This window comes from Spermophilus citellus (genome assembly GCF_964194105.1).
Source record: "Spermophilus citellus genome assembly, chromosome: 4".
NCBI lineage: Eukaryota > Metazoa > Chordata > Mammalia > Rodentia > Sciuridae > Spermophilus > Spermophilus citellus.
Window position 1 is genome coordinate 184844581 of NC_138185.1, and position 26435 is coordinate 184871015.

Here is a 26435-nt window from a genome sequence, read left to right on the forward strand (position 1 = left end):
TTATTAATATTAATTTTTAGGAGGATGAAAAATGGAATTTTTTTTAGAGTAGATAGTTCTTAGATGTTCACAGTGAGAAATTTTAACTGTATCAAACTGAAAGCAACCTTCTATATTCCTGCTGTAACTCATCTTCTTGTTATTATAGCCTGAAAGCCAGCCGGGTAGTGTTAGTAGTATTCAGCTTTTATTCCTTCAGAGACTGAAGGAATAACAAAAGATTGTATTGTGAGTTGACAATTTTTAAAGCTGAAAAGTGTTGATTACTTTATTTAAATTTCCTTTAAAGTTATAGAGCATTTAAATTATGTTTTGGCATTTTTAGTATTTCAAAAGAAAATTTAAAGTGTTATATAGCATTTTCACTTGTAGAGAAGTAAACTGGTTTTATTGATGTTTTCCTGTATTTTAGAAGACTACTATATTATATAGCCTTTTAATTCTTTGAAGAAAGGGAGCAATGGAGCAGGATCTTAAAGTGACACCAACTGTAAGAAGTTCTTGATGTGATATTTTAGGGCTCATTCTCATTTGACCTTTGAAACCGTGTGTGACTTGTTGTTGTTGTTAGTGTATAGAGTGTCCTGTTAATTTTGCATTTTGCTTAAATTTTTAGTTTATTTTTGTTTCTGCTATCATGCTGGCTTTTTGCAAATCAAGATCATGTATTAATTAATATTACTGGGCTTGTAGCTCAGGGACAGAGTATGTGCTTAATGGGCAAGACCCTGAGTTAAATTCCCAGCATCGAAAAAAAGATTATGCATTAAAATTAGTCTATAAATTATGAATCACAGTTTTGTTTTGTTCTTTGTCATAGCAGCCTTACGTCAAAGCATTCGCAGAGTGTCTTTGGAAGAAGTTCTGGAATTACTAGGAACAGGGTTTCTACGTGGGAGTTCAGGATTTCTTCGAGCCAGTGGAGATATGCTGAAAGGAACCAGTTCAGTCAGTAGGGATGTTCGAGTTGGAGTTACTCAGGTTGGAATCACAAATTAGTATCTAAATGTAATCCTCAGTGGCATAATTATAATGAAAGCTTTAGTATCTGACTTTGCAGAAGCAATACTATGTGAGTTCACTACTTGTACTGTCATATTTCTAAATAGATGTGGTAAGGCCAAAACAGTTTTTAAAAACTAGGTTACATGTAAGGGACTCTAATATCCCATAGTGGTTTTAAGTTCCTAGTAAGGGGGGATTTTTATTGCCTTTGAAACATAAACAACACTTTTTTTTTCCTAGTAGCCCTTGTGCTTTTATGTATCTTGTTGTTTAATATGTCTTCCATTGTGTTTTTGTGTGCTCTTAGAGTTCACTTTAAGCCCTTAGGTACGTATTATTTAGCATGCACAAAACAAATTTTATAAGATTTTAACTCTTAAATAAAGGTTATATCATGCAGTCTACTTTCAATGCTTCAATTTTTGGTTCTAAACAAAATTTAAAAGCTAAACCCTATGGCACATGCCTTTAATCCCCTCTACTCAGAAAGCTGAAGCAGGAGAGTTGCAATCTTGAGGCCAGCCTCAGCAATTTAGCAGGACCCTGTCTCAAAATAAAAAGAGCTTCAGATGTAGCTTGGTGGCAGAACATCCCTGAGTTCAATCCCCAGTACTGCCAAAAAACAAATAAGAAGCTAAATCCTTAGAAAAGGAATCAGAATAAAAACACTTCTTCTGCATTCTTTCCTGAATTAATTTTTTTTCTAAGTACTGGTATGGTTGAAGACAAATTTGTAATTTTTAAAAGTTCACATATATCCTCATTGTTTATACCAAATTGTAGACTTTATAAAAACATGAGCTTCCCAGTGCAATTGTAAACTGTTTCTAAGGAACAGGTTGCTTAAAGAAACTGCTTTTCCGGCCTGGGGATGTGGCTCAAGCGGTAGCGCCCTCCCCTGGCATGTACGAGATATGGGTTCGATCCTCAGCACCACATAAAAATAAAATAAAGATGTTGTGTCCACCAAAAACTGAAAAACAAATATTAAAAAAGAAAAAAAAAGAAACTGCTTTTCTTTGTATCTCTGGAGTAAGACAAACGATTCATGAAAGTAAAATGTGATGATTCATCACTGTAAACCTTCCTCAGATTTCTAGAACTGAATTCCCTTTGAGTTATGGTTTCGGAGCATAGTTAATTCTTAGAATGTATTCATAGGTTTGAATTTTCTTATTTAGAATGTGAAATAGCTTGAAACCTTTGGTTAGAGAAGCCACAGACACATTTTACAAATTAGCTGGCAGTACCAATTCTGAAAATTTGCAGAGTCTGACTGAAATAAGTTAAGACACTATGTTCTTCAGTTTTGCTATTAAGCAAAGAAATAGCCAAAAATAGTGGTACTCTTAAATATAAAGTAGCTGTAAATGAGGAAGGAATACAGTTTGTAGAGAATAAAGAAATATTAGTAAATTCTACATATTTATGGAAAAGAAAATTCAGAATTGAGATTATTAATTTTGAAGATAAAACGCCTTTCTTTTTTAGGCTTACGTGGTATTTGTTTCAACATTAGGAGGAACTTGGCTAGAGAAAAATTTTCCTATCTTTCTTTCGCACCTCCTAAGCCTTGTGTCACAGTCACACCCTAAAGTTACCCAAACTCAGATTGATGCTGTCTGCTGTCGCCGGTGTATTTCATTTATTCTTCGAGCTACGATAGGAGGCCTTCTTGGAGAAAAGGCTCAAATTGCTGCGGCAAAGGATATCTGCCAGACCATCTGGAAGCTAAAGAAAGTTATGGGTATGAATATACTAACACAGCCTATTTGAACAGTGATAAAGGAATTGTCCCTTTGGAAAAGCAAGACTGGTATATTACCATATTAATACAAATCCTAAAGCTGATAATAATTATTCCTTAGAATTCATGTTGAACTTCCTAGAGAATTATTTTTTACAATAGTCTCTTAGGTCCTATGTTGTTCACTCTGCTTAAGTCTCAATAATATTGAAATATTTTCCATGTATTATCCCTTTCAGTGCTTCTTGCTAAAAGAGTAATGTGATCTCTTATCAGGTTGCTTGAATTGAATTAGTTATATTAATTCGGTTATTCTTTATTTATGTAGTTTCTCATTTAAGCATTTCAGTTACTGCTTCAGAGATTTCATAATGATCAAGTGGGTGCATTGTATTAATTTTTGCTGTTATACTTTTCTTCTCCTAACACCTACCCCCTACAATATATTTTTATAAAATAGTGATGCATAGTTAATTCTTGTGTTTCTGTCAGATGCTGTATTGAGTGATGGTAACTTGGAAACCCGACTTGGTTCCACAGATGTAGCAGCCAGCCAGCATATGCTGGTGTGTGCTTTACAAGAACTTGGAAATCTCATACACGGTCTTGGCACCACTGCTGCACCTTTGCTGCAAGATTCAAGTATAGGTACATCTGCTGTTTTTAACTCATCTGAATACCTTAGTTTTACTTGTACTAATGGAAGGAAATCTCCTTGATATAGCTTCCTTGTCCTAGAGTCCACTGTAGACTTATTAAAAATTTATAATCAAGATTGTTTATATAATTACTTGAGGGTTTTAGTTTGGTGTTTTGTTGTTTCATTTTTTGCTTTTGTAAATAAAAGTTGTTCTCTAAGTTTCTCCCTACCCCCTCTGGAGATATTTAAGATAACATGGAAAAACAAAAAAGTAAACATGATCTCACATTTCTCATCTGCAGTGAAAATATTAATATCTATATGGTACATGTAACTCAATTCCTCAAAGGTCTTTTCAAACTATTTTCTTTCTCTCTTGGAAAATATTTAATTACTTTTTATAAAAATTTTATTAAGATATAATTAATATACCACAAAGTTCACCCTTTTAAAATATACACTTCAGTGTGGTTTTGGTATATTCAGAGTTTCACAACCCCTAATCACTGCTTAATTCCAGAATGTTTTCATTGCCCCAGAAAGAAATACATTCACAGTTACTCCCATTTATTCTTCCCCCAATCTCTGATAACCACTAATTTTCTGTCTGTCTTTGAATTTACCTAAACTATTTAGGACATTTTATAAAATGGAATCATATAGTATGTGGTCTTTAGTGACTGGCTCCTTTTTTATAATTACTTTTTTAAAATTTTTTTTTTTGTGGCTTTGTCCTTTATGGTACACATTTCCTGCTGACTGAGAGGCTCTGCATTTTATTTGTGTTTTTAAGCTATTTAAATATGGCACACATATTGTCAGACATTTGACCCTGAAGGCAGGTAAGCACTGAGCCACATCCCCAGCCTTTTTTATTTATTTTGAGACGGGGCTGGCCTTGAACTTGGGATCCTTCTGCCTCAGCCTCCCACGTCGTTGGGATTACAGGTGTGAACCACTGCACCCAGACTTTTAAGTACCAGTCAACATGAAACTTACTTATTTTCATGAAAGTATATCTTGAATCATATCAAGAATAGACTTTTTCCCTATTGTCTTTTTAATGGGTTAGTAGCCTATTGAGGATCCAATGAAACCTTGATTTTTTTTTTTATTGGTTGCTCAAAACATTACAATGATCTTGACATAGTCATATTTCATACATTTGATTCAAATGGGGTATGAATTCTTATTTTTATCATGTGTACAGATTGTAGGATCACATTGGTTATACTTCCACGTTTATACATACTGCCATACTAGTGTCTGTTGTATTCTGCTGCCTTTCCTATCCCCTTCCTATCCCCCCTCCTGTCCCCTCCCCACCCATCATCTCTCTCTACCCCATCTACTGTAATTCATTTCTCTCTTTTTGAAACCTTGATTTTTAACATTTTGTTCTCAGATAAGAACAATATAATGAATAAAAAGTATATTATTATGTAGATACTGTGCTTAATTTCTTGTACCAACTTAGTAATGTTCTCAAGATAAAGTAAACTTAGGAAATTAATTTTTTTTCTTTTGTATACTTACTTAATTTAATCCAGTTTTCATAAGTAATTCTTGGGTTTAAAAAAAAAAACTTTATGGGGCTGGGGTTGTGGCTCAGTGGTAGAGTGTTTGCCTAGCATGTGTGAGGCCATGCATAGTAATGAATAAGATAAATAAATAAATGAATAAAATAAATGTCCATCAACGTCTAAAATATGTGTGTGTGTGTATTTTTTATTCTAATTTGGCTTTTAATAAGAATAATGTATTTTATATCCAAATAGCTATTCATTCTTTTTTTTCTTGTTTGTGGTACTGAGGATTAAACCCAAGACCTTGTGCATGCTAGGCAAACTATCTAGCACTGAGCGATAGCCAGCCTTTTTATTTTTAAGTTCCCCAGGCTGGTCTCAAACTTGAGATATTCCTGACTCAGCCTGCTAAAATGTTGAGATTACAAGGTTGGCACCACTGTGCCCAGATCATTCACTCTTTTGACTAATTTATTAGTAGGTGAATTTTATCTGTGTACCTAAGCCATCATTTGTTTGTTTTGTCATTCTAGGCCTTCTCGACAGTGTCATTTCGGTTATTCTTCATCCTAGCATTTCTGTTCGACTGGCAGCAGCTTGGTGTTTACACTGCATTGCTGTGGCCTTACCTTCCTACCTAACGCCTCTCTTAGATCGTTGCGTTGAACGCCTTACTGTACTTAAGTCTTCACCTGAAGCTGTGACTGGCTTTAGTTTTGCTGTGGCAGCTCTGCTGGGAGCAGTGAAACATTGTCCTCTGGGAATTCCTCATGGAAAGGGCAAGGTAATAATTTCATTCTCTCTATATAATGATGGCATTTCAGGTTTTTCCTAAAAACATCCAAGTCTTGTATATTACTCAGTGAGGGCCATGCAGGACAACTTTTTGAGTAATTAGCTGTCCCACTCCTCAAGTATTAAATATTATCAATAATTATAATTGTTCTGAAAAATGGAAGAATAGACTATTGCCAATGCCATTGGGAAAAATGTAGCTGACAACTTAGGGAGGTAATGTTATTCATTTAAGCTTAGTACTTTAGTTATTTTCTGAATTAATACCTAATATTTTGCTAAAGAAAGAATCATCCATTGCATGTATTTAATTAAATTTATCCTCAGATAGCATTAATTCAGACGAGATTCTCATCCCCTCATTGTATCTGAAATTTTTTTCCACTTGTCCTGACTAGAATGGTTTGTTTCACCTTACTATTTTTGAATGCCAATGTCCTTGCTTTTTTTGAGTACCATCCATTGACTGTATAAGCTGCATGTACCCCTAAATTAGTAAAAGTTGGTTGGTTGTTTAAAATGCACTAGTCTTCCTCTTCAGAAAGTTTATTTGCATCTCTTAATACTTTCTGCTTTTCCAGAGAGTAACAGATATTTTTTTCAGACATATTACATGCTTCCTGTCCTTTGTACTAATATATAAGCAAAAATCATAAAAATCTTATTTTTTCTGTTGTTTATAACACTTCCTATTTCATTGACTTTTCTAGCATAACATTTTAACAAATTCCTCTCTATTTGTGAAACTTATCTCAATATGATGCTATTTTGACTACTTTTAACCATGATAATATATTGCCTGTGGGAAGACTGTTATCAGCCATTGAGGTGTCAAAGTGGTAGGTAGAATTTTAAAAAGAGAGACTCCTATAATGAAACTTTTTCTGGTAATTCCTGATCAAGGAGGATAGTTTCTTAAAACTAAAAGTAAATTCAAGTTTTGTACAACTATAATTGAACTGTCTTAAATGTTGTCACATGTGTTGTACAAAGCATTGTAGTTACTATGTTGTATATTTAATATGCCAACATTTAACCTTTATAACTTCAGTTTTTTATAGTTTTCTTGAGACATTGTTCTATCATGTCTAAATGGAAGTTCTTTGTCACTTTCAGTTGTTATATATTAGAGTTAATTTTTCAAGAGATTACAATCAATTGCTGTCATTCATTCACTAATTTATAAAGTGATTTTTTAAAAATTATCTTGTTCTGTACCTTAACAGATTATTATGACATTAGCAGAGGATTTGCTATGTTCTGCTACTCAAAACAGTCGCCTTTCAGCTCAGCGCACACAAGCTGGATGGTTGTTGATTGCTGCTCTGATGACATTAGGTAACAGTCTTATGGAAGGTTTACATAATGAGGACATACTTTGTGATTTTTAAGTGAAAGGATTCTTACATAGGATTTGATAAGACTAGCTTTTAATAAGTATTAGAATTTATATAACCACATAAATATTTTCCTCATAGTGGTCACTTAAAGAAGGCAATTATGATCGGGTACCCTAATTACATACCTGTTGTGCCCAGACACTGTGGACACTAAGGCAGGAGAATCACTTGAGCCCAGGAGTTCAAGGCCAGCCTGGACAACCTTGTATTAAAAAAAGATATTTACTTACTTTATTACTAAAAATGTTTTCAGATTTTTTTTTTCAGTACTGGAAATTGAATCCAGGGCACATTACCCCAAGATACATCCCCAGACCTTTTTATTTTTTGAGACAGGATCTCACTAAGTTACCCAGGCTGGCTTTAAACTTTTTTGTTTTTTGGTTATCAAGAATTGAAGTCAGAGGCCACACTGAGCCACATCCCCAGCCCTGTATTTTTGTATTTTATTCAGAGACAAGGTCTCACTGAGTTGCTTAGTGCCTCACTTTTGCTGAGCCTAGCTTTGAACTCCTGCCTCAGCCTCCTGAGCTGCTGTATACCACTGTGTCTGATGGCTTGAACTTTTGATCTTCTTGCTTCAGCCTCCTAGGTCACTGGGAATACGGGCATGTGCCATCATGCCCAGCTTCACATATCTCTCTTTTCCAATCAGTTTATAAATGTTAAGGAGAACAAACCAATTTAGTCATTTTTTAGGCTTAAAATAGCTTGGACATTTCCAAAAGTCCTTCACATCTATCTTCAGGAAGAAAAATTTTCCTCTGTATAAGGATAAGCAAGAAAACTTACCATAGCCCATGAATCCAATATCATTAATATTTTTAGGATTAGTGATACCCAATAATATCACAACATTGAAGGGGGTAGGTGAGGCTTATTTAAATTATATTTAGTAAAAATTGCGATCGTGGCTCACTGGTAGAACGCTTGCTAATTATGTGTGAGGCAATGGATTCAATCCCAGCACTACATAAGAAAACTAAATAAGCAAAATAAAGGTATTGTGTCCATCTACGACTAACTAACTAAATAAATAAATAAGCAATTGGGGGCGGAGTTGTGGCTCAGTGGTAGGGTGCCTCCCTAGCAAATGTGAGGCACTGGGTTTGATCCTTAGCACTACATTAAAGAAAAAAGAAAAAGCTGCTCATGACAGAGCTTGTATTGAAAAAAAAAAGTAATTGCTTTATTGTCATGACTGTTTATATCCTATACCTATAAAACAATTTTATCACACTTATCTTTAAGTCTCTACTGTATGAGTTAGTGGTTAGGATATGAAATATAGTTGGTTGGATCTGGCCTATAAATGGTTTTGACACCTGGCTGGTTAGGAAGTTGTTTTTTGTTTTTTGTTTTTTTCTTTTAGTACCCAGGATTGAACTCAGGGGCACTCAACCACTGGCCACATCCCCGGCACTATTTTGTATTTTATTTAGAGACAGGGTCTCTCTGAGTTGCTTAGTGCCTAGCTTTTGCTGAGGCTGGCTTTGAATTCAAGATTCTCTTGCCTCAGCTTCCCGAGCCTCTAGAATTACAGGTGTGTGCCACTGCACCTAGCTGGATATGAAGTAATTTTTTAAAAATATTTTTTAGTTGTCAATGGATCTTTTATTTTATTTATTTATTTATATGCGGGTGCTAAGGATAGAACCGAGGGCCTCAGGCTGTGCAAGTGCTCTACCACTGAGCCACAACTCCAGCCCAATATGAAGTAATTTTATCTAAAGGGAGCTTATATTAAAATAAGTAATCATAAATAAAGAACTACTTTAAATAATAATATGAAGATATTCTTGAGATAATTAAAGAAATTTATTGGATTTATACCAGTTTCAGTCCAAGGGCCAAATCTGGCTTGACATATGTTTTATTTTATCTTACTTTATTTATTTATTTTGCTACCTGTTTTTATTCAATAGTCTGTGAACTTAGAATAACTTTTACATATTTTTAATGGTTGGGGGGAAATTGAAATATTTTGTGATACATGAAAATTGTATGAAAGTCAAATTTTAGTGCCCACAAATAAAATTTTATTTTAGTACAACAACACTTATTTGTTTTTATATCACCTGTGACCTTTATGTGCTATAGTGATAGAGTTGAGTGATTGAAAGACTATATGACTCTCAAAGCCTAATATGTTTACTTTGTGATCCTTTCCAGAAAATGTTTACTAGCCCCTAGCATAGATATCATTTCACAATATGATGGGTATAATGTAAGCAAGGTTTCATATATCTTTTTGGTGTGTTTCATGCCTGCCATATTGCTGGTGGTGAATTAAAGGAGAAGTAATCAATAAATGCTCTTAAACTTGATAAAAGTTCTTAAAACCAGTGTTGTTCCATTGGAGGAAGATTACAAGAGATCCTTTTTCCTTTAAAAAAGATATTAGTACATCGTCTTATTACATATTTATAATTACTATACAGAGAGATTAAAATATTTGACGAATTTTCAATTACTTATATTTGTATGTTTCAATCCAATGTAGTCATGATTCTTTTTGATTCTCATCTTTTGGTCAGTGGGAACCCCTTCAAGTTGAATTACATGTCCTTTTTACATGAACCTAGAATTCTTTTAATAATACTTGTTTTTGACATGATAAGACATCCAAGGTTTAGTGTATATTTCCTGTCCCAGGCTTGCCATTGGCCATTTCTTCAAGGAGGCTTGATTCTTTTTTTGAGGGAAATGAATTTTAGCTAATAGTCTGAATGTTTTATTAATTTTTCCCTTAAAGTTTTACTAGTTCTTATATTTTCATCATTACTTTCACAACATATAATTTTTTTCATTATTTTTAATACAGTCACTACTGTGAATTAACATCAATTTAAGTAAATCACATGAAATCTACTCCTGGAATGTGAACTACAACCATTTTTTAACCTTTCTTGCTAAACTTCTCAGTTTACCTGATGCCATATAAAACAACTTCAGTTCACCCACAGATATCTCCGTATTTTGTTTATCTGTGGGTAACTTATCAAGTGTGTATGCATATTTTCATAGATACAGTTTTATTCTTGGTGTGAAAAATGCTTGGTGTTTTAGCTTTGCAATTACTATGAACTCTTTTTTCTAACTTAATTCATATGTGTCTGAAATGACAATATCTTAGCACCTTTCTAGGAAAAAGATGCTGTGCTGTCTACTATTAAGTTAGTGAGATATCTTAAGGAAGGTATAATGGCAAATATATGTGAAACTTTTCTCACCTATGGATACTTTCAATGACTGCATGCTTTTTTGGTTTTATTTTGTTTTTTTGTTTTTTTGGTATGTGATTAAATTTTGCTTTCAGAATTTTCTGTTTCTGTAATCTGTTGTATATATCAGTGTGAACCTGCATGCACATGCTCTCATGCATTCATACAAATCTCTTGCAGTCAGTTATTCTTCATTGCCTTTTTTTACTCTAATTCTGTTTTTTGTTGTTGTTGTTGTTTTGGTTTTTTAAACTACTACCTCAAAAAAACACAAAAACAAAAAATATAGCAGGCTGGGGATATAGCTCAGTGGTAAAGATCTACACTATGGTGTATGCACGTCCCTGGGTTCAGTCCCAAGCACCACAAAAAAAGGAAAAAAAATAGCAAAGAGTAATGTATGTTTTACTATGGGGATTAACATAGTGCCTCTTCCTAAAAATCAAGTCAGAAGAACAACAGAAAATTTCTTTTTTAATCTTCTAAATTGCGTTCATTTTTAAAAAATTGACTTGCAACTGCTTTTTCATTTTATTCGGCTCACCTTTCCCTTTAAAAATAAGACATATTTTTAAAGCCAGGAATAGTGATGCACACCTGTTATCCCAGTGACTCCAGAGGCTTAGGCTGGAGGATTGCAAGTTCAATGCCCGACTCAGCAACTTAGCAAGACCCTAATTAACTTAACAACACCCTGTCTCAAACTAAAAATAGAAAAGGTGTGGGGATGTAGCTGAGTGGTTAAGCTCATTGAGTTCAATTCCTGGTACCAAATAATAATAAGGCAAAATTTTTAATGATAATTGCATGTCAAACATTATATAAACATGAACAAAGCACTATCCCATGTAAATGCAGATAAGCCTTGAAACTCTCCTGTATGGTAGATACTGTTATTATCCCCATTTCAAGATGAGGAAACAGGCCCCCCAAAAGTTAAGTTACTCATTCGAGTTTGCACAACTAATAAGTTTATAGAAATAGGCTATTAACCTAGTCAGTCTCCCTCCAAACTCCACTGCAGTTCTTAAGTATTTTGTTCTACTGAAGAAGAAAGATTTACAGGTAGCAGAATGTGGAGCTAAGAAGAAAGGAGGGCTTATTTGTAGGAGAATTTGAAGGTAGCCCCAGAATTTAAATAAAATAAATACATTTTGATTGACTACTGCAATACTTTGTCTTTTTTCTACTGAAGAATACTACTTGGAGGAAAAAGCTGTGGGTTCGGGTTTTATGCTGCCTGTTTTTCTTTTTTCTTTTAATTTTTTTTTTAAGAAAGAAAGGGAGAGGAGAGAGAGAGAACATTTTTTTAATATTTATTTTTCAGTTTTTGGAGGACACAACATGTTTATTTTTATTTTTATGTGGTGCTGAGGATCGAACCCAGCGCCCCGTGCATGCCAGGTGAGCGTGTTACCGCTTAAGCCACATGCCCAGCCCTCTTTTTCTTTTTTCTTAATAATATTATCATTCATTGCCTTTTCTTATTGGATTTTTGTATTCATGATACCTCAGTTTATTAAAGTTGTTGCTGTGAAATTTTTTAAGAGATAATTTTATTCAGATACTTTACATCTGAGTTTTTTGTTTTTTGTTTTAGGGTCTGGAACATGTTGTTATCAGAAGTTAACATTGGAGTATAGGAGTGTAGCTCAGAGTGTGCATGCAACTAAAGCCCTGGGTCTAATCTCTAGCACCCAAAATTAAAGAAGTTAATATTATTCTGAAGATCAGGGGTACCAGTGTAATTTGTCACATGGCAATTGTACCTTCCAATTATGTGACACATTATAGTTTTTCTAGTTATTCTATGTACTTCAAAGTGTGTTCTATCATTTGTATATGACAAACCCTTGTAGACAAGCAGTGTAGATGAAATTAGCTTCATTTTATACATATAATGAAGTGAATCTCAAAGGGAACACACAACAGTGAAAGAGCTGACACCTGAGCCCAGACTTTACCAGTTGTTCCTTGTTTTTCCTGTCTGTACTCCAGCACCTTCTGATAGTAATTTATACAGTAGTAAATTTATGTGAAATCAAAAGATAAGAAAAAAGACAAAGTATTACAACAATCAGTTAAAATGTATTTATTTTATTTTAAAAGGGAAGTTTCTGCTTATTAATAGTTTTAAATAGCAGCCTCTTCGGGTTCTTCTATAAGTGACAAGTTGAATAAATTGCAGGTTCTGCAGTTGTCAGTCATCACCTTGCTCGAGTTCTGCTGTTGTGGAAGTGTGTCTTTCCAGCATCTCCTAAAGATCTAGAAACAGAAAAGAGCCGAGGAGATTCATTTACTTGGCAGGTTACCCTGGAAGGACGTGCTGGTGCACTGAGTGGTAGGTTGAGTTTAGCATTTTCTACCCTTTTGGCTTTTCTTCACCCTATGTATATTGTATGTTTCATTTAATGTAAGAGGGTGGGGAGCCCCGCCTGTAACGATTTTTGTAAGTGAATGTAATTGATTATTTCTTTTTTTTTTTTGAGAGAGTGAGTGAGAGAGAGAATTTTAATATTTATTTTTTAGTTTTCGGCGGACACAACATCTTTGTTTGTATGTGGTGCTGAGGATCGAACCCGGGCCACACGCATGCCAGGCGAGCGCGCTACCGCTTGAGCCACATCCCCGGCCCGTTAATTGATTATTTCATAATGATAACTGAAGAATGAAGCAATCAAGTTTGAAGTTGTAAATTCTCAGGCTAATGTGTATTTTGTTAGATGTAGTCTGGTTGAAAACTGTCAAAATTACTTTCTCTTAAACAGATATTTATTCCATTTTTTAGAAATATTAGATTTTTTATTTCATTAGCAGTGATAAAGTATGGTTTCTTTTCTATACACATATGAAAGTTGTACCCTTTGACGATATGTAGACGTTGTTGAAAATAATATTCTACTAGAAAATTTGAACTAAGGAAGGATAGGTTCCCCGGAAAGATTAGGAAGCAGCCTAATGGCATCTTATTCTTAAAAAAGAAAACCCAACTTTGAATTTGATCTTAAAACTCAGTCTAACTTTAAAATACTTTCTCCTCATAGGAAGTAACTCCCAATAAAAGTTCTTTGTTTCAGATGACATCTGTAGAAATCCTAACATGATGACTTGAGTCAACATGATTCTATAGAACTAGTCTAAGCTAATTTCTTTTTTTTACTTCTGAGTTTTAGGGCTTAGTAAAGCCCCAGGACAGCAATATTTTATCAATTTAGTTGTTAGACTCTTTTAGTAATTCTAGGAAGGTTGTTATTATTAGCTTCATCATCATCATCATCATCATCATCATCATCATCGAATGTGATTAGAAGTGGCAAATTCTAGGGGCTGGGGTTGTGACTCAGTGGTAAAGTGCTTGCCTAGCATGCATGAGGCACTGGGTTCCATCTCAGGCACCACATAAACAAATAAAATAAAGGTATTGTGTCCATCTATAACTAAAAATATATATATTTTTTAAAAAAAGAAGTGGCAGATTCTAGATTTCTTTTTATACTAGAATTTCAGTAATATTTTTGTTTTTGGTGCATTTCTTATTCTGCTAATAAAATTGCTTATGCTGTACCATAATCAAGTGCTCTTTTCATGGTCACTTATGCTGTGCTGAGTTAAAGTCTGTTCTCTTTTTCAGCTATCAAGAGCTTTGTTTCCTACTGTGGTGATCTCCTTACTGAGGAAGTAATTCAGCGTCTTCTTCCACCACTTCCTTGTGCTGTCGATTTGCTAATTCAGTAAGGATCAGCTGTTTAGATTGATAAACTTTTGCAACAGCAACTTAGTTAACCTCTGATTATGTAATATCCCTTAAGTACATTACTAAAGCAAATTTCTGTGGTTGTTGAATGATTTTTCTTTTGCAGAGGAAGGCAATCATTTAGTTGTGTGACTTTATTTTAGGCTAGGATCTTGAAAGAAAAATACATATTAAAAGGGAAGGAAAATTACTTGGGTGAATAGTATACCTTTCAAATAGGCAGATTTTACAAGAAATTAAATATTAAGCCTGTTAATCTTTTCAGGTATGCATTTTATTGTTTCGTTAGTGCTGTTCTGTGTTCATAACAACCAGATGCATGTTAAAAGTTTCAGTTTTTTGTTTATATTTTTGAGTTATACATAAACAATAAGGAAACAGAGAAAAGCCAGTATTTATCATGAGCATTTATAATTTCCAAATTAATATAATATACAGAGAAATTCTGTCCAAAAAGTATTTAATGATATATTTTCTATATATATAAATATATATTTAAGATATAGCTTATAAAGCATGATCAAATCAACATCTGTGATTTAAAAACAATTAAAGCAGGGGCTACAAACATTTTCTAAGAAAGGGCCAAATAGTTAATATTTGGGGATTTGTTAGCAATGATGTCTATGTTGCAATTGCTTAACTTCTGTAATTGTAGTTCAGAAGTACTCATAGAAAATACACAAATTAATGAATGTGGTTGTCTTCCTGTACAACTTTATTTACAAAAATAGTTGGTAGACTATATTTAGATGCCACTAAACTAGAGCATTAATAACTCCAGAGCATAATAGGCATGTCTTTAACCTAATTTTTTAGGTCATTTATATTTTTTATTGATTTATAAGAATTTTTTCATATTTTCAACAGTTGTTTTGCTATTCATCAAAATATTAAAATAATTTCTACATTTTTAATTAATAGGCGTTCTTAATTTAAATGCCAGTTTATTAGTCTTTTGCTTTTTTAGATAATACTTTTTATCTTTAAAAAGTCTTCCTTACTGGAAAGTTTCTTTCTCTTTTCTTTCTTTCTTTTTCTTTTTTCTTTTTTTCTTTTTTTTTTTTTTTTTAACTACTGGGGATTTAACCCAGGGCTCTTAACCACTGAGCCACATCCCTGGGCCTTTTTATTTTTATTTTTTTATTTTGAGACAGGGTCTTGCTAAGTTGCTTAGGGCCTTGCTAAGTTGCTGAGGCTGACTTTGAACTTGAAATCCTCCTGCCTCAGCCTCTTTAGTTGCTGGGATTACAGGCATACGCCACCATGCCCAGCACAAAGTTTATTTTCTTATATTTGTCTCTGGAATAGAGTTTTCTGTTTGGAGTGAGGTAGAGATCTATGTTGTTAGGCCATGCATGGTGGCACACCTGTAACCAGCAATTCTGGCAGCTGAAGACAGGATTGCATGTTCGAGGCCCCCTTCAGTCACTTAGCAAGACCCTTTCTCAAAATAAAAATTTTAAAGGGGGGAGGATATACTTTAATGGTAAAGCATCCCTGGGTTTAGATCCCCAACACCAAAAAAAAAGGAAAAGAGAGATCCATGTTAATCATTTGGGCTGCTACAACAAAATATCTCAGGCTTGGTAATTTACAAAGAATAGAAATTATTTCTCATAGTTCTTGAGGCTAGGAATCCAAGATTAAGGCGCTAGCAGGTTTGGTGTTTAATGAGAGCCTGGTTTTTGCTTCCAAAGTGGCACCTTGTTGCTGCATCCTCTGAAGAGGATGAATGCTGTGCTCTCATGTGGAGGAAGGATAGAAGAGCAAAAAGGAGCCAAACTCCCTCTGTTAAGCTCTTTTGTAAAGGCATTCACGTACTTGTTGCATTTTAAATAAGAGTGTGTGTGTGTGTGTGTGTGTGTGTGTGTGTGTGTGTACGCATGTGCGCAATGTATGCTATGAATCTGTTTATTCCTGCTGTATAAAAATGTAATTGAAGACTGGGGAGCACTTGCCTTGCACATGTGAAGCACTGGGTTCGATCCTCAGCACCACATAAAAAAAAAAAAAAAGATATTAAAAAACATTTTAAAACTGTAATTGAGGCAGCCACCTTGCTAAATTCTCCTATACTAAAAATTAATTTGTAGAATGTTCTAGAGTTCAAGGACATCCTGGTTCAAGGATATCTCATAGTGAGACCTTGTCTCAAAAAAAAAAAAAAAGAAAGAAAGAAAGAAAAGAAAACCTGAAGAAGCCCTTCAGTAGATGAATGGATAGGGGAAATGTGGTATATATACACAATGGAATATTACTCATCATTAAAAGAAAACAAAATCATGGCATTTGCAGGTAAATGGATGGAGTTGGAGAATATAATGCTAAGTATAGTAAGCGAATCCCAAAAAACCAAATGCTGAATGTTTTCTCTGATATGAGTATTCTGATCCATAATGGGAATGGCAGGGTGGGGGCATGGGAGAAATGGAGGAAACTTAGATAGGGCAAAGGGGAAGGACGGGGGCCTACTATTTCAGTTGCAAGTATTTTAAATTTTGTAATTCCTTTGAGCTGTTTAGCAGTATGTTCTTAAACTTCTCAATGTGTGGAATGATTTTTAGTTTGATTTTTAGTCTGGTAGTTAATTATTTTTAATGCATTATAGTTAATAGAATATAATCCGTATGTCACCTGCTGTGTTTTTATTTAATTGTTGATGGACCTGTACTTTATTTATTTATTTATTTATATGTGGTGCTGACAGTCGAACCCAGTGCCTCACACATGCTAGACAAGTGTTCCACCAGTGAGCCACAACCACAGCCCACCTGCTATATTTTTGAGACTTTCTTTGTGATAAATGTTTTGTTTTGTTAAGCCTTCTTTCTTTCTTTTTTTTTTTTCTTTTTTAATACCTTTGGTTTATTTATTTATTTATTTATTTTTATGTGATGCCGAGGATTGAACTCAGGACCTCCCACGTGCTAGGCAAGTGCTCTATGGCTGAGCCATAACCCCAGCCACTGTGGGTTCCAAAAAGTTCCATTTTGCTATTTCATTAATATTTGCTTAACCTATCAGTACTTTACAGTGATGTATTAAAAACCTTCATTATGTTGAATTTATCACTTTCTAATGGTATTTCTATTTTTACTTTTTTATATTTTGAAATTATTAATCAGGTGCATTAGAGTTTAGAATTATGTTTTTTTCTGATGAATTGAAATTTTTGTCATCATACATTATACTTGAAACTTTTTTATTATAATCTAATCTGTATGATTATTATGTGTGGTTTGTTTTTCTCATGACTCTATGTGTTTAGGTATGTCTCATAAATTACATAGAGTTGGATTTTTTTAAAAATTAAAACTGGGCACAATGGTACACACCTATAATCCCAGTTATTTGGAATGCTCAGGCAGGAGGATTGGAAGTTTGAGGCCAGCCTGGGCAACTTAGTGAGACATTGTCTCAAAAAAAAAAAAAGAATTAGGTATATAGCTCAATGGTATAGCACTTTCCAAGAATGAATGAGCCTAGGGTTTCAATCCCTAGTACCTACCACCAAAAAAAAAAAAAAAAGAAGAATCTGACAGTCTCTACTTTAAACTGGCAGTGTGTGATGGGTTTCTTTATCCTACTTGATATGTTTTATTGGACTCATGCATTGTAAGATTTCAGAAAACTGGTTGTTATCTCTTCAAATATTGCCTGCTCTCTGCTCTCTTAAAACTTTTCTTTTAGACTCTAATTAGATAGGTTTTTTTGTTGTTGTTGAGTTGGGATTGATGGCATGCACATCTGTAGACCTACCTACTTGCGAGGCTAAAGCAGGAGGATCAGTGGAGCCCAGGAATTAAAGGTCAACCTAGACAACATAGTGAGACCCTGACTCTTAAAAAAAGACAAAGAAAGAAAGAAAATTTTAAAATAAAGGTATTTCATATTTTAGCTATAATCTTCTGATCTGGCTAGAGAAACACAAAAATGCTGTAGATTTATTGTAATTTCTGTTACTACAAAGTTCTACCAAGTTTTATAAATGTTTTTTGCACAGTATTTACCAAGCTGAAAGATATATTAAAAAGAAGCCTGGAACTGGATCTGGTAGTTTATTCCTATAATCCCAATGATTTGGGAGGCTGAGACAGGAGGATTGTAAGTTCAAGGCCAGCCTAGGTAACTTAGCAAGATGTTGTCTCAAAAATTAAAAAATAAAAAAGAGATCTGGGAATGTTGCTCAGAAGAAGAGTACTTGCTCAGTGAGGTTCACTCCTCAGTACTGCAATAAATAAATAAATATTTTTAACATGAAATGGGGGCTGGGGTTTAGCTCAAGGGTAGAGTGCTTGCCTAGCACATGTGAGGCACTGGTTTTGATTCTCAGCATTGTATAAAAATAAATAAATTTTTAAATAAAGGTATTGTGTCCATCTACAACTAAAAAAAATTTTAAGAAAACATGAAATGGAAGCAGTGTGGTTTATTTTTAGCTATATAAAGAACGTACACGATCTATTACATAGGCTTTAGGAAAAGCATAAGTCAGTAGATAACTCTTTTCTTCTAAAAAGGAGAAATGGCAAACAGTAGTTTCCTAGAAAATATGAATAAGTAAACATCACCAGAATTTCTTAGAGAATGTAGACACCTATGCAATGAGTTTGACAGATATAGTCCAGGAGTACAATAAAAGCAGCTCCATTGAATTTCTGTATGCTAAAAGAGTTCAAAACTGTACTCTATTTGATGACCTGGTACTTGCAAAGAATAGTTGTCCAACAATAAATGCTTGCTAAATGATGTGCATTGATAAAGTAATGTCTTAACACCAGTAGTAAACAGAAGATAAAGAAGAGTAAATGTAAGTAAGAGAAGAAAGTAGAAAGATAACAATTTGTGAATGAAACTTCTAGGAAAACTGGCTCAGTTTATATTTTATTAAAAGAAAATTTGTTTCATGATTTTGTGGGGTTTGGTCATTTATTCTTATTGGTGATCTTATTTTCAGATCAAATTTCCAACAGATGCTTGGGTTTTCTCTAGCAATTTGTGTCTCCTATTTGTATGTATGTTTGGATGATTACATTTTTACATGATAGATATATTTTTGACAATTGCCAGGTTGTAGATTTTGAAATTTTATAGTAAGAATTTCAGTTTCCAGACCTAATACTTGTGGCCTTAGAAATCGAAACTGGCTAGATAGTTTTGTTAAGTATGTTAGAAAAGTTAGAATGATTTCCACACATGATACTGTAGCCCCTCTTATTATCAATCCTTATTAAAAAAAACTATAAAGCGTCACTAATTTTCATTAATATATGTAGCTAATTTATGTTTATATCTCAGCCTGTTCAATACTTGTACATTGACCTCTAACCTACACACTTAAGAGAATACTTTTTTTTTTTAATTTTAAGGCTTTCTTCAATACTAAAAACATACGGAAATCCTTTGAAAACACCATCAGTAGTTTATAGACAAAGGCTTTATGAACTGTTAATTTTGTTACCTCCTGAAACCTATGAAGGTATGTGCCTTATACCAAAATTTTTTTATTGTTTGTGCCTCGAAAGTAATAATTGCTTATTAAATAGTTGAATAAATGAACCAAATGTCAACTATTTAGTATCTTGTTTCTAGAAATTTTAGACAGTCTAATCTTAATCCATGTGTTCACCATTTTATAGTAAATAAAATATATTATTTAGAAAACCAATTTATTTTTTCATTTATTATTTTTGTTGGTACATTAAAATTATTCATAATAGTAGAATTATACAGAATATGCAGTATTCATATATGCATATGACTTAATTCGATCACTGTCATTCCCTAGTACCCTTTTTTTCCCTCCTCTTCTCCCTCCCCAACCACTTGCTTTAATCTCCTTTCTGTTGTTATTTTGCACAGTATTATTACCTATGTGGGAGGCTAAAGCAGGAGGATCAGTGGAGTCCAGGAATTAATTCGTGCATTGTGTGTATATGATTTATTGTGATTTATTTGTATATGACAGAGAATTATTTGATAGACTTCCCAAAACTTTCCTATTCTTTTCCCTACTCCCTCCTAGTCCCCTTTCTGTACTAAGGGGACAAAATTAAAATGTTGTTTTGCCTAATGCTGTCCTGCCTCTTATGAGTAACCTACCAGAGAACTAATAAACAATCACAGTTTAGTGGTAGGTTGATCTTATTCTCTGCTATCTCTGATTATAAAAGTGACCTGTTACATATCTAACAAAAGCTGAAAGATAATTTCTGTGTTCCACAGCTTAGATACCTGTTAGATTGTGGCAAAAGCAATTCCCCTTGGATTTTTACTATAGTACTTTGAAATTTATTTCCAAGCTACATTTGAAAAATAAAGACCTTTTTCCCCTCAAGTCTTCTTTAAACATTTAGGAATACAAGAATATCAGCTCAAAATCTACAGTGTATCTTCTGTTGAATGATAGTGTAGATCTATCCTTAAAGAACTAAAATTAGGGAAATGAAAAAGAAGTTTTGTACTTTTTTTTTTACTTATATTTTCTTAATTGGAGTTTGGGAATACAATCAGGAATCCTAAAGAAATAATAAGCATACACTATATATTATTTTAAATCAGGTCCAGAGTGTTCATTAACAGATATAGTCAAGAATTAACTGTGAGGGGCTGGGGATGTGGCTTAAGCGGTAGCGCGCTCATCTGGCATGCATGCGGCCCCGGTTCGATCCTCAGCACCACATACCAACAAAGATGTTGTGTCCGCCAAGAACTAAAAAATAAATATTAAAAAATTCTTTCTCTCTCTCTCCCTCTATCACTCTCTCTTTGGGCTGGGGATGTGGCTCAAGCGGTAGCGCGCTCGCCTAGCATGCGTGCGGCCCGGGTTCGATCCTCAGCACCACATACAAACTAAGATGTTGTGTCTGCCGAGAACTAAAAAATAAATATTAAAAATTCTCTCTCTCTCTCTCCTCTCTCACTCTCTCTTTAAAAAAAAAAAAAAATTAACTGTGAGCCGGACATAGTGGCACATGCCCATAATCTCAGCAGCTCAAGAGACTGAGACAGGAGAATTGCAAGTTCTAGTCCAGCCTTAATAACTTAGAAAGACCGTGTCTCAAAAAAATGTTTTTGGAAAGGCGGGGGTGGTAGGGTTTGGGTATGTGGCTTCAGTGGTTAAACACCCTGGGTTCAATCTCTAGTACTCGGGGATAAAAGACTATGAATTTAAGAACTAATGAGTATACACTTATATATGTTTTAAATCAGGTCCAGAGTATTCATTAACAGGAAAAGTCAAGACTTATTATGAAAAGAAAATCTAAACATACCTTCTTTGTCTTTTTAATTGTATATACTTTTCATGTTTATCTATATGAATTAAAAATATAAAAATAATAATAAGGACATTTATATTTTTATATTTCAATTAAAAATAACTTGCCATTTTTCCATCTTTATAATTATAACAATAAAAGTAGTAAGGGTCCCTCTATCCCTTAGGAATATTGAATTTAAGAAAAAAATTTTCACTTTTTTTGTGTGTGTATGTGGTACAAAGGATCAAATTCAGGGCCTCACTCATGCTATGCTAGGCAAATGCTTAATGAGTTACATCCCCATTCCTTTTTTCTATTTTTAATAGATTTGTATAATATGTATGAAGTACAATAGTGATATAGAATCACACCAGTTATGTAATCACATATACACATAGGGTAATAATATCTGATTCATTCTACTATCCTTCCTTCCCCACACCCTTTCTAAATTCATGATATGATGGGGCTTATGTTCTAACTGCACCATTAAAATATTCATTGTCATTTTAAATAATATACCTTACATAGTAGAGTAACAACCTATAGCAACTTCTAAATCTGTAACACAGAGGAAATAGTAGTCTTTAAATGAATTTACCTAATTAATTTGAAAAATAAGACTGAGTAACAAAACAGGTTCAAAGTTCTGATCTTAAACTCTGATCATATCAGTTACTCTAATGTCTAAAAGTCATCTGACAAGACATGAAAATTGCTTTTGTTATATGAAAAGTATTTTAAGAAATTGAAGTAATTTCCTCATGGTTATACAGCAAATACTTTTCAGAATGACAGTTTTCTGTAGGTTGTGGAATGAAAATTGAGTTCTTAGTTTTAACTCTCTATTCCTCTTTCCTCATCTATAAAATAGCAGTACTTACCTGACTGCATTAGGTTTATTTTTTTTTAATATTTCTTTATTTTTAGTTTTAGGTGGACACAATATCTTTATTTTTTTTATTTTTTTATGCGGTGCTGAGGATCGAACCCAGTGCCTCACGCATACCAGGCGAGCACACTACCATTTGAGCCACATCCCAGCCCCGCATGAGGTTTATTATGAGGATGATGTACAAAGGTTTTAAAAGGTTTCCTGACACGTTAATTTACCATTTTGCCTTGTCATCCAAGATATGAAACACTTAAATTAAGCAGTAGATATACCACTTACAGTAACTGAAATAATTAATTTCATTAAATTAATTGAAAACTTGGGTCTTGAGTCTTTAATAAATATTTGTTGTTACTAGCATTACTAATACTGGTGGTGTAGAAAAAAATGCCAGGTGTGGTGTCACATGCCTGTAGTTCCTTCTACTCTGGAAGCTGAGTCAGAAGAATGAATTGAGCCTAGGAATTTAAGGTGAGCCTGAGCAATATATAATAAGACCCCTTCTCTGAAAAAAAAATTAGAATAGCTACACACTTCCTGATTTATCCTGTCACCTGAAGTAGGTAGAAACAACTCTATCCCTCATTTCATCCTTATGCTATTGCTCAAACAATTAGAAAAGTAAATATTTTTCTAAGGCAGTTTTTACTCATTCCTGCAATACTTAAGTTACAAACTGGCAAAAAAAAAAAAAAAAAAGTTCTACGTAGATAAAATTTTCTATGATAATCCGTCAGAAATTAGGGCAAAACATCTTCGAGGTGATAATTTGGGCAATTATGATAAATAAACCAGTTTTTCAAAATGTAAATATAGAGAGACAAGCATATGCTGTCTTGTGTCTTAGAAAAGATCACAAAATACTTCCTTATGAAAAATTAAACTGCACCAGGGGGCTATAATCATCAAAATCCAAAGTGTAGAAAGTTCTACACTTTGTTGCTTCAGATGAATCACAGTGAGGAGAAAAAAAAAACAGGTAGAATGAGAATATTGAATTGATAAATATTTAAATATCAACTAGCTGCAATGTGTAGACCTTATTTACATCTGCATTTAAACATAGAATCAAACAAAAACAGGCACTTATGATAAGACAGTTGGAAATTGGAATACTTACTAGATATTTGATTTCTAGTGGTTTTTTTTTAAACATGAGATTTTGATAGTTTCAAATAAAATGTCTTTTAATGGTAAAACATTCATGGATAAAGTGATATGCTATCTAAGATTGCTTCTAAATAATATGAAGGCCAGGTGCAGTGGTGCACACCTGTAATACCAGCAGCTTAGGCTAAGGCAGTAGGATCAGAAGTTCATAGCCAGCCTCAGCCATTTAGTAAGGCCCTACATAACTTAGTAAGACCCTGTCTCAAAACAAAAAATAAAAAGGGCTGGGGATGTGGCTTATCCCCAGTACCAATCAATAAATAAAATGAAGGATGGTGTTATAGTGAGCAGGGATATAAGTGAAACAGGATCATCCCACCTGTGTGGAGGATAGGGGTAATGATATTATTGTCTCCTTTTAATAGGTTTGAAATTTTCCATAATAAAAACATATCTAAATATAAATGTTTTCAGGCGATGCTTCTTTTTTCTATTAAAAAGTTCATTTAACAAAAAATTTAATATGAAAGTGTACATGACCTGATTTTTATGTCATAGTTAAACAGGCCCTTTGAAGAAGGGACATGGATTTCTCTGCTGAACAGCCATTATTTGTACTCATTCCAAGGCTTCTAACATGATGATACTATTTACTCATATTACCACCATTCCAATATTGTTCTGTTGCCTACTAGTTGCCATCTCCATACATTCATCTATCACAAGTTTCATAAAGGGGTCAAATCCCACAGTATTCCTTAGACTTATCTGCTACCATTTAATTTCAATGATAACTTCTTGTCCATAATTTTTTTCAGCTCGGGAGCTTTGTTCTTGCTGTCTGTTTGGTAGACTCAGAGATGCTTTCCAAGCCATGCTTCTTAAAATCCAACATAATTCTCCAAAAAAAATTTAAGAGGATACTTGCTATGTTGCTCATCCTGGCCTCAAATTCCTAGGCTCAAATGATCCTGCCTCATCCTCACCAGTAGTTTCGACTAATAGGCACACACCACCATGCTGTTTAAACAGGAAAAGGAAAAACAAACAGAATTTATTGCATGCCTAAGGAATGAGAGTATTCGATGCCTAAATTAATTTTTGTGCTTTGTTGGGGGTTTTTTGTTTTGGTTTGGTTTGGTTTGGTTTTTGGTACTGGAGATTGAAGTAGGGGCATTCAACCACTGAACCACATCCCCAGCCCTTTTTTGTATTTTATTTAGAGATGGGGTCTCACTGAGTTGCTTAAGTCCTTGCTAAATTACTGAGGCTGGCTCTGAACTCCCAATCCTTTTGTCTCAGCCTCCCAAGCCTCTGGGATTACAGATGTGTGCCACCACACCGGGCTCATGCTTTTTTTTTTAATTGATCGTAGTATTCACTCAGTATTACGAGGCATATATTTTAAACTGTCTTTTCACTATTTGTTCTTAGCCTTGTGAGCAGCAACACATTGATTTGTAGGGCATTTTTCAAGGACAAGGATACAATATTTGGCTACAATATAATAAAATTGGCCATTGTGTGAATTAAAGCTCAATCTGGGCTTGTTTTATCCTGTAGTCTAACCAGTTAATTGCTTGTTCTTATTGCTAATTGCTTTTTCCCTGTGATTCAATAGGACACCTCTGTGCTATCCTCAAAGAACTGGCTGCTGACCTTACTGCCCCTGATATTCAGGTGGCTGCATCTACATTTTTACTTCCACCTCTTTGTCATCAGGATGATCTTTTGATATTAAGTCCTTTGCTACAAGAGACTGATCATAGATTTATTGAAGAACAGGTATGACCATTTTTTTAATAACGCTTGAATAGATTCAACTGATGAACAATGATATTTTTTTAAATCCTCTTTTTTTTTAATGCTCATTTTAGCTCCTACTTGGTAATGGGGGTGCCTGTGGAAGTCTTGAATATGACCCTTATTCTATTTATGAGAAGGATGTAGAGGGAGATTCTGTGCCTAAGCCCCTGCCTCCTACACTATCAGTTATTAGCTCTGCAGCAAAGCTCTTTGGGGTTGTCTGTGCTCATGTGGGAGAAGCTCAAAGGTAAATCTCTTCACTTATCCTAACATAATATATAACTGGTTCAGTGAATGCATAGTAGAGAACTAACTGGTGGGTAAGAAGAATGTTGTCAGAAGATCTTATTAACATAGAAGATTTCTCATAAGTGACAAATGAAGGTGAGGTAAGGGTTCTTCATTTGACTAATACTAAATAAGGAATTATTAAATACCCCAAACCACTAGGTATTATTGTGAATACAGTTCTTTACCCACAGTTAGCTTATAATGTAGCTGAAAATACAAATGGAAAGGTCATTAGTGACAAAAGAATATTGATTTATGAGCAATTGCTACCTTTTTTTTTTTTTTTTTTTTTTTTTTTTTGCTTAGGCTAAGGTCTTATAGGCTTTCATACTTTGGAAATTTTACAGAACTATTTTATAGGTTCAGGGATTAGTCTTCATTTAAGTTGGTTTCAAAATGTTGGTTTGGTACTGGGGATTGAATCCAAGGGTGCTTGGTCACTGATCTATATCCCTAGCACTTTTTATGTTTTTTTTTTCTTGTGACATCACTGAAATTTATTTGTTTTAATTAGTTACACATGACAGTACAGTGATCTTGTCATATCATACATTTGAATCATATGGGATATAATTTCTCATTTTTCTGAGTATACAGGTTACAGATCACATTGGTCAGGCAGTCACATATATACCCACAGCAATAGTAATGTCTATTTTATTCTGCTCTCCTTCCATTCCTTTTGAATCAGGGTCTCACTAAGTTGCACAGGGCCTCATTAGGTTGCTGATAGCTTTGAACTTGCTGCCTCAGCCTCCCAGATTGCTGTGATTACAGGCGTGCACTACCGCATCCAGTTAGATTTTGTTTTAATAAAAATGTTGAGACATGATAAAAGCAAAACCTATCTTCCTATTTGGATTCTAACTAAACAAAAATAATTGACAGTACTTTGGAGAGTGTTTAAAGGAAATAGTCTGGCCCGATCAAAAAGTAGGTCATAGCTATTATCAGTATCCACCAGTGGGTGTCATTAG

General features: G+C 34.0%; 2 protein-coding genes across 12 annotated transcripts in view; one reads left to right on the forward strand and one right to left on the reverse strand.

Annotated features, from left to right (window-relative positions):
- Positions 1-26435, forward strand: part of HEATR5A (HEAT repeat containing 5A) — a 126740-nt gene that overhangs the window by 39144 nt on the left and 61161 nt on the right. For 8 of the 11 annotated variants that reach the window (XR_014021884.1, XM_081293446.1, XM_081293453.1 and 5 more), the window contains 10 exons: positions 821-981; positions 2497-2752; positions 3245-3400; positions 5452-5702; positions 6940-7051; positions 12526-12678; positions 13969-14068; positions 19464-19573; positions 24983-25146; positions 25239-25414. Coding sequence is in view for 10 of the 11 variants with exons in the window: in XM_081293446.1 (XP_081149572.1) it covers positions 821-981; positions 2497-2752; positions 3245-3400; positions 5452-5702; positions 6940-7051; positions 12526-12678; positions 13969-14068; positions 19464-19573; positions 24983-25146; positions 25239-25414 (1639 nt within the window). In the remaining variant the exon portion in view is untranslated. The remainder of the gene's footprint in view (positions 1-820; positions 982-2496; positions 2753-3244; positions 3401-5451; positions 5703-6939; positions 7052-12525; positions 12679-13968; positions 14069-19463; positions 19574-24982; positions 25147-25238; positions 25415-26435) is intronic. The other 3 variants (XM_081293450.1, XM_081293452.1, XM_081293447.1) reach the window with 1 other exon arrangement.
- Positions 12499-26435, reverse strand: part of AP4S1 (adaptor related protein complex 4 subunit sigma 1) — a 263488-nt gene continuing 249551 nt past the window's right edge. Inside the window, exon 6 of the transcript XR_014021885.1 lies at positions 12499-12602. The gene's annotated coding sequence lies outside the window, so the exon portion shown is untranslated. The remainder of the gene's footprint in view (positions 12603-26435) is intronic.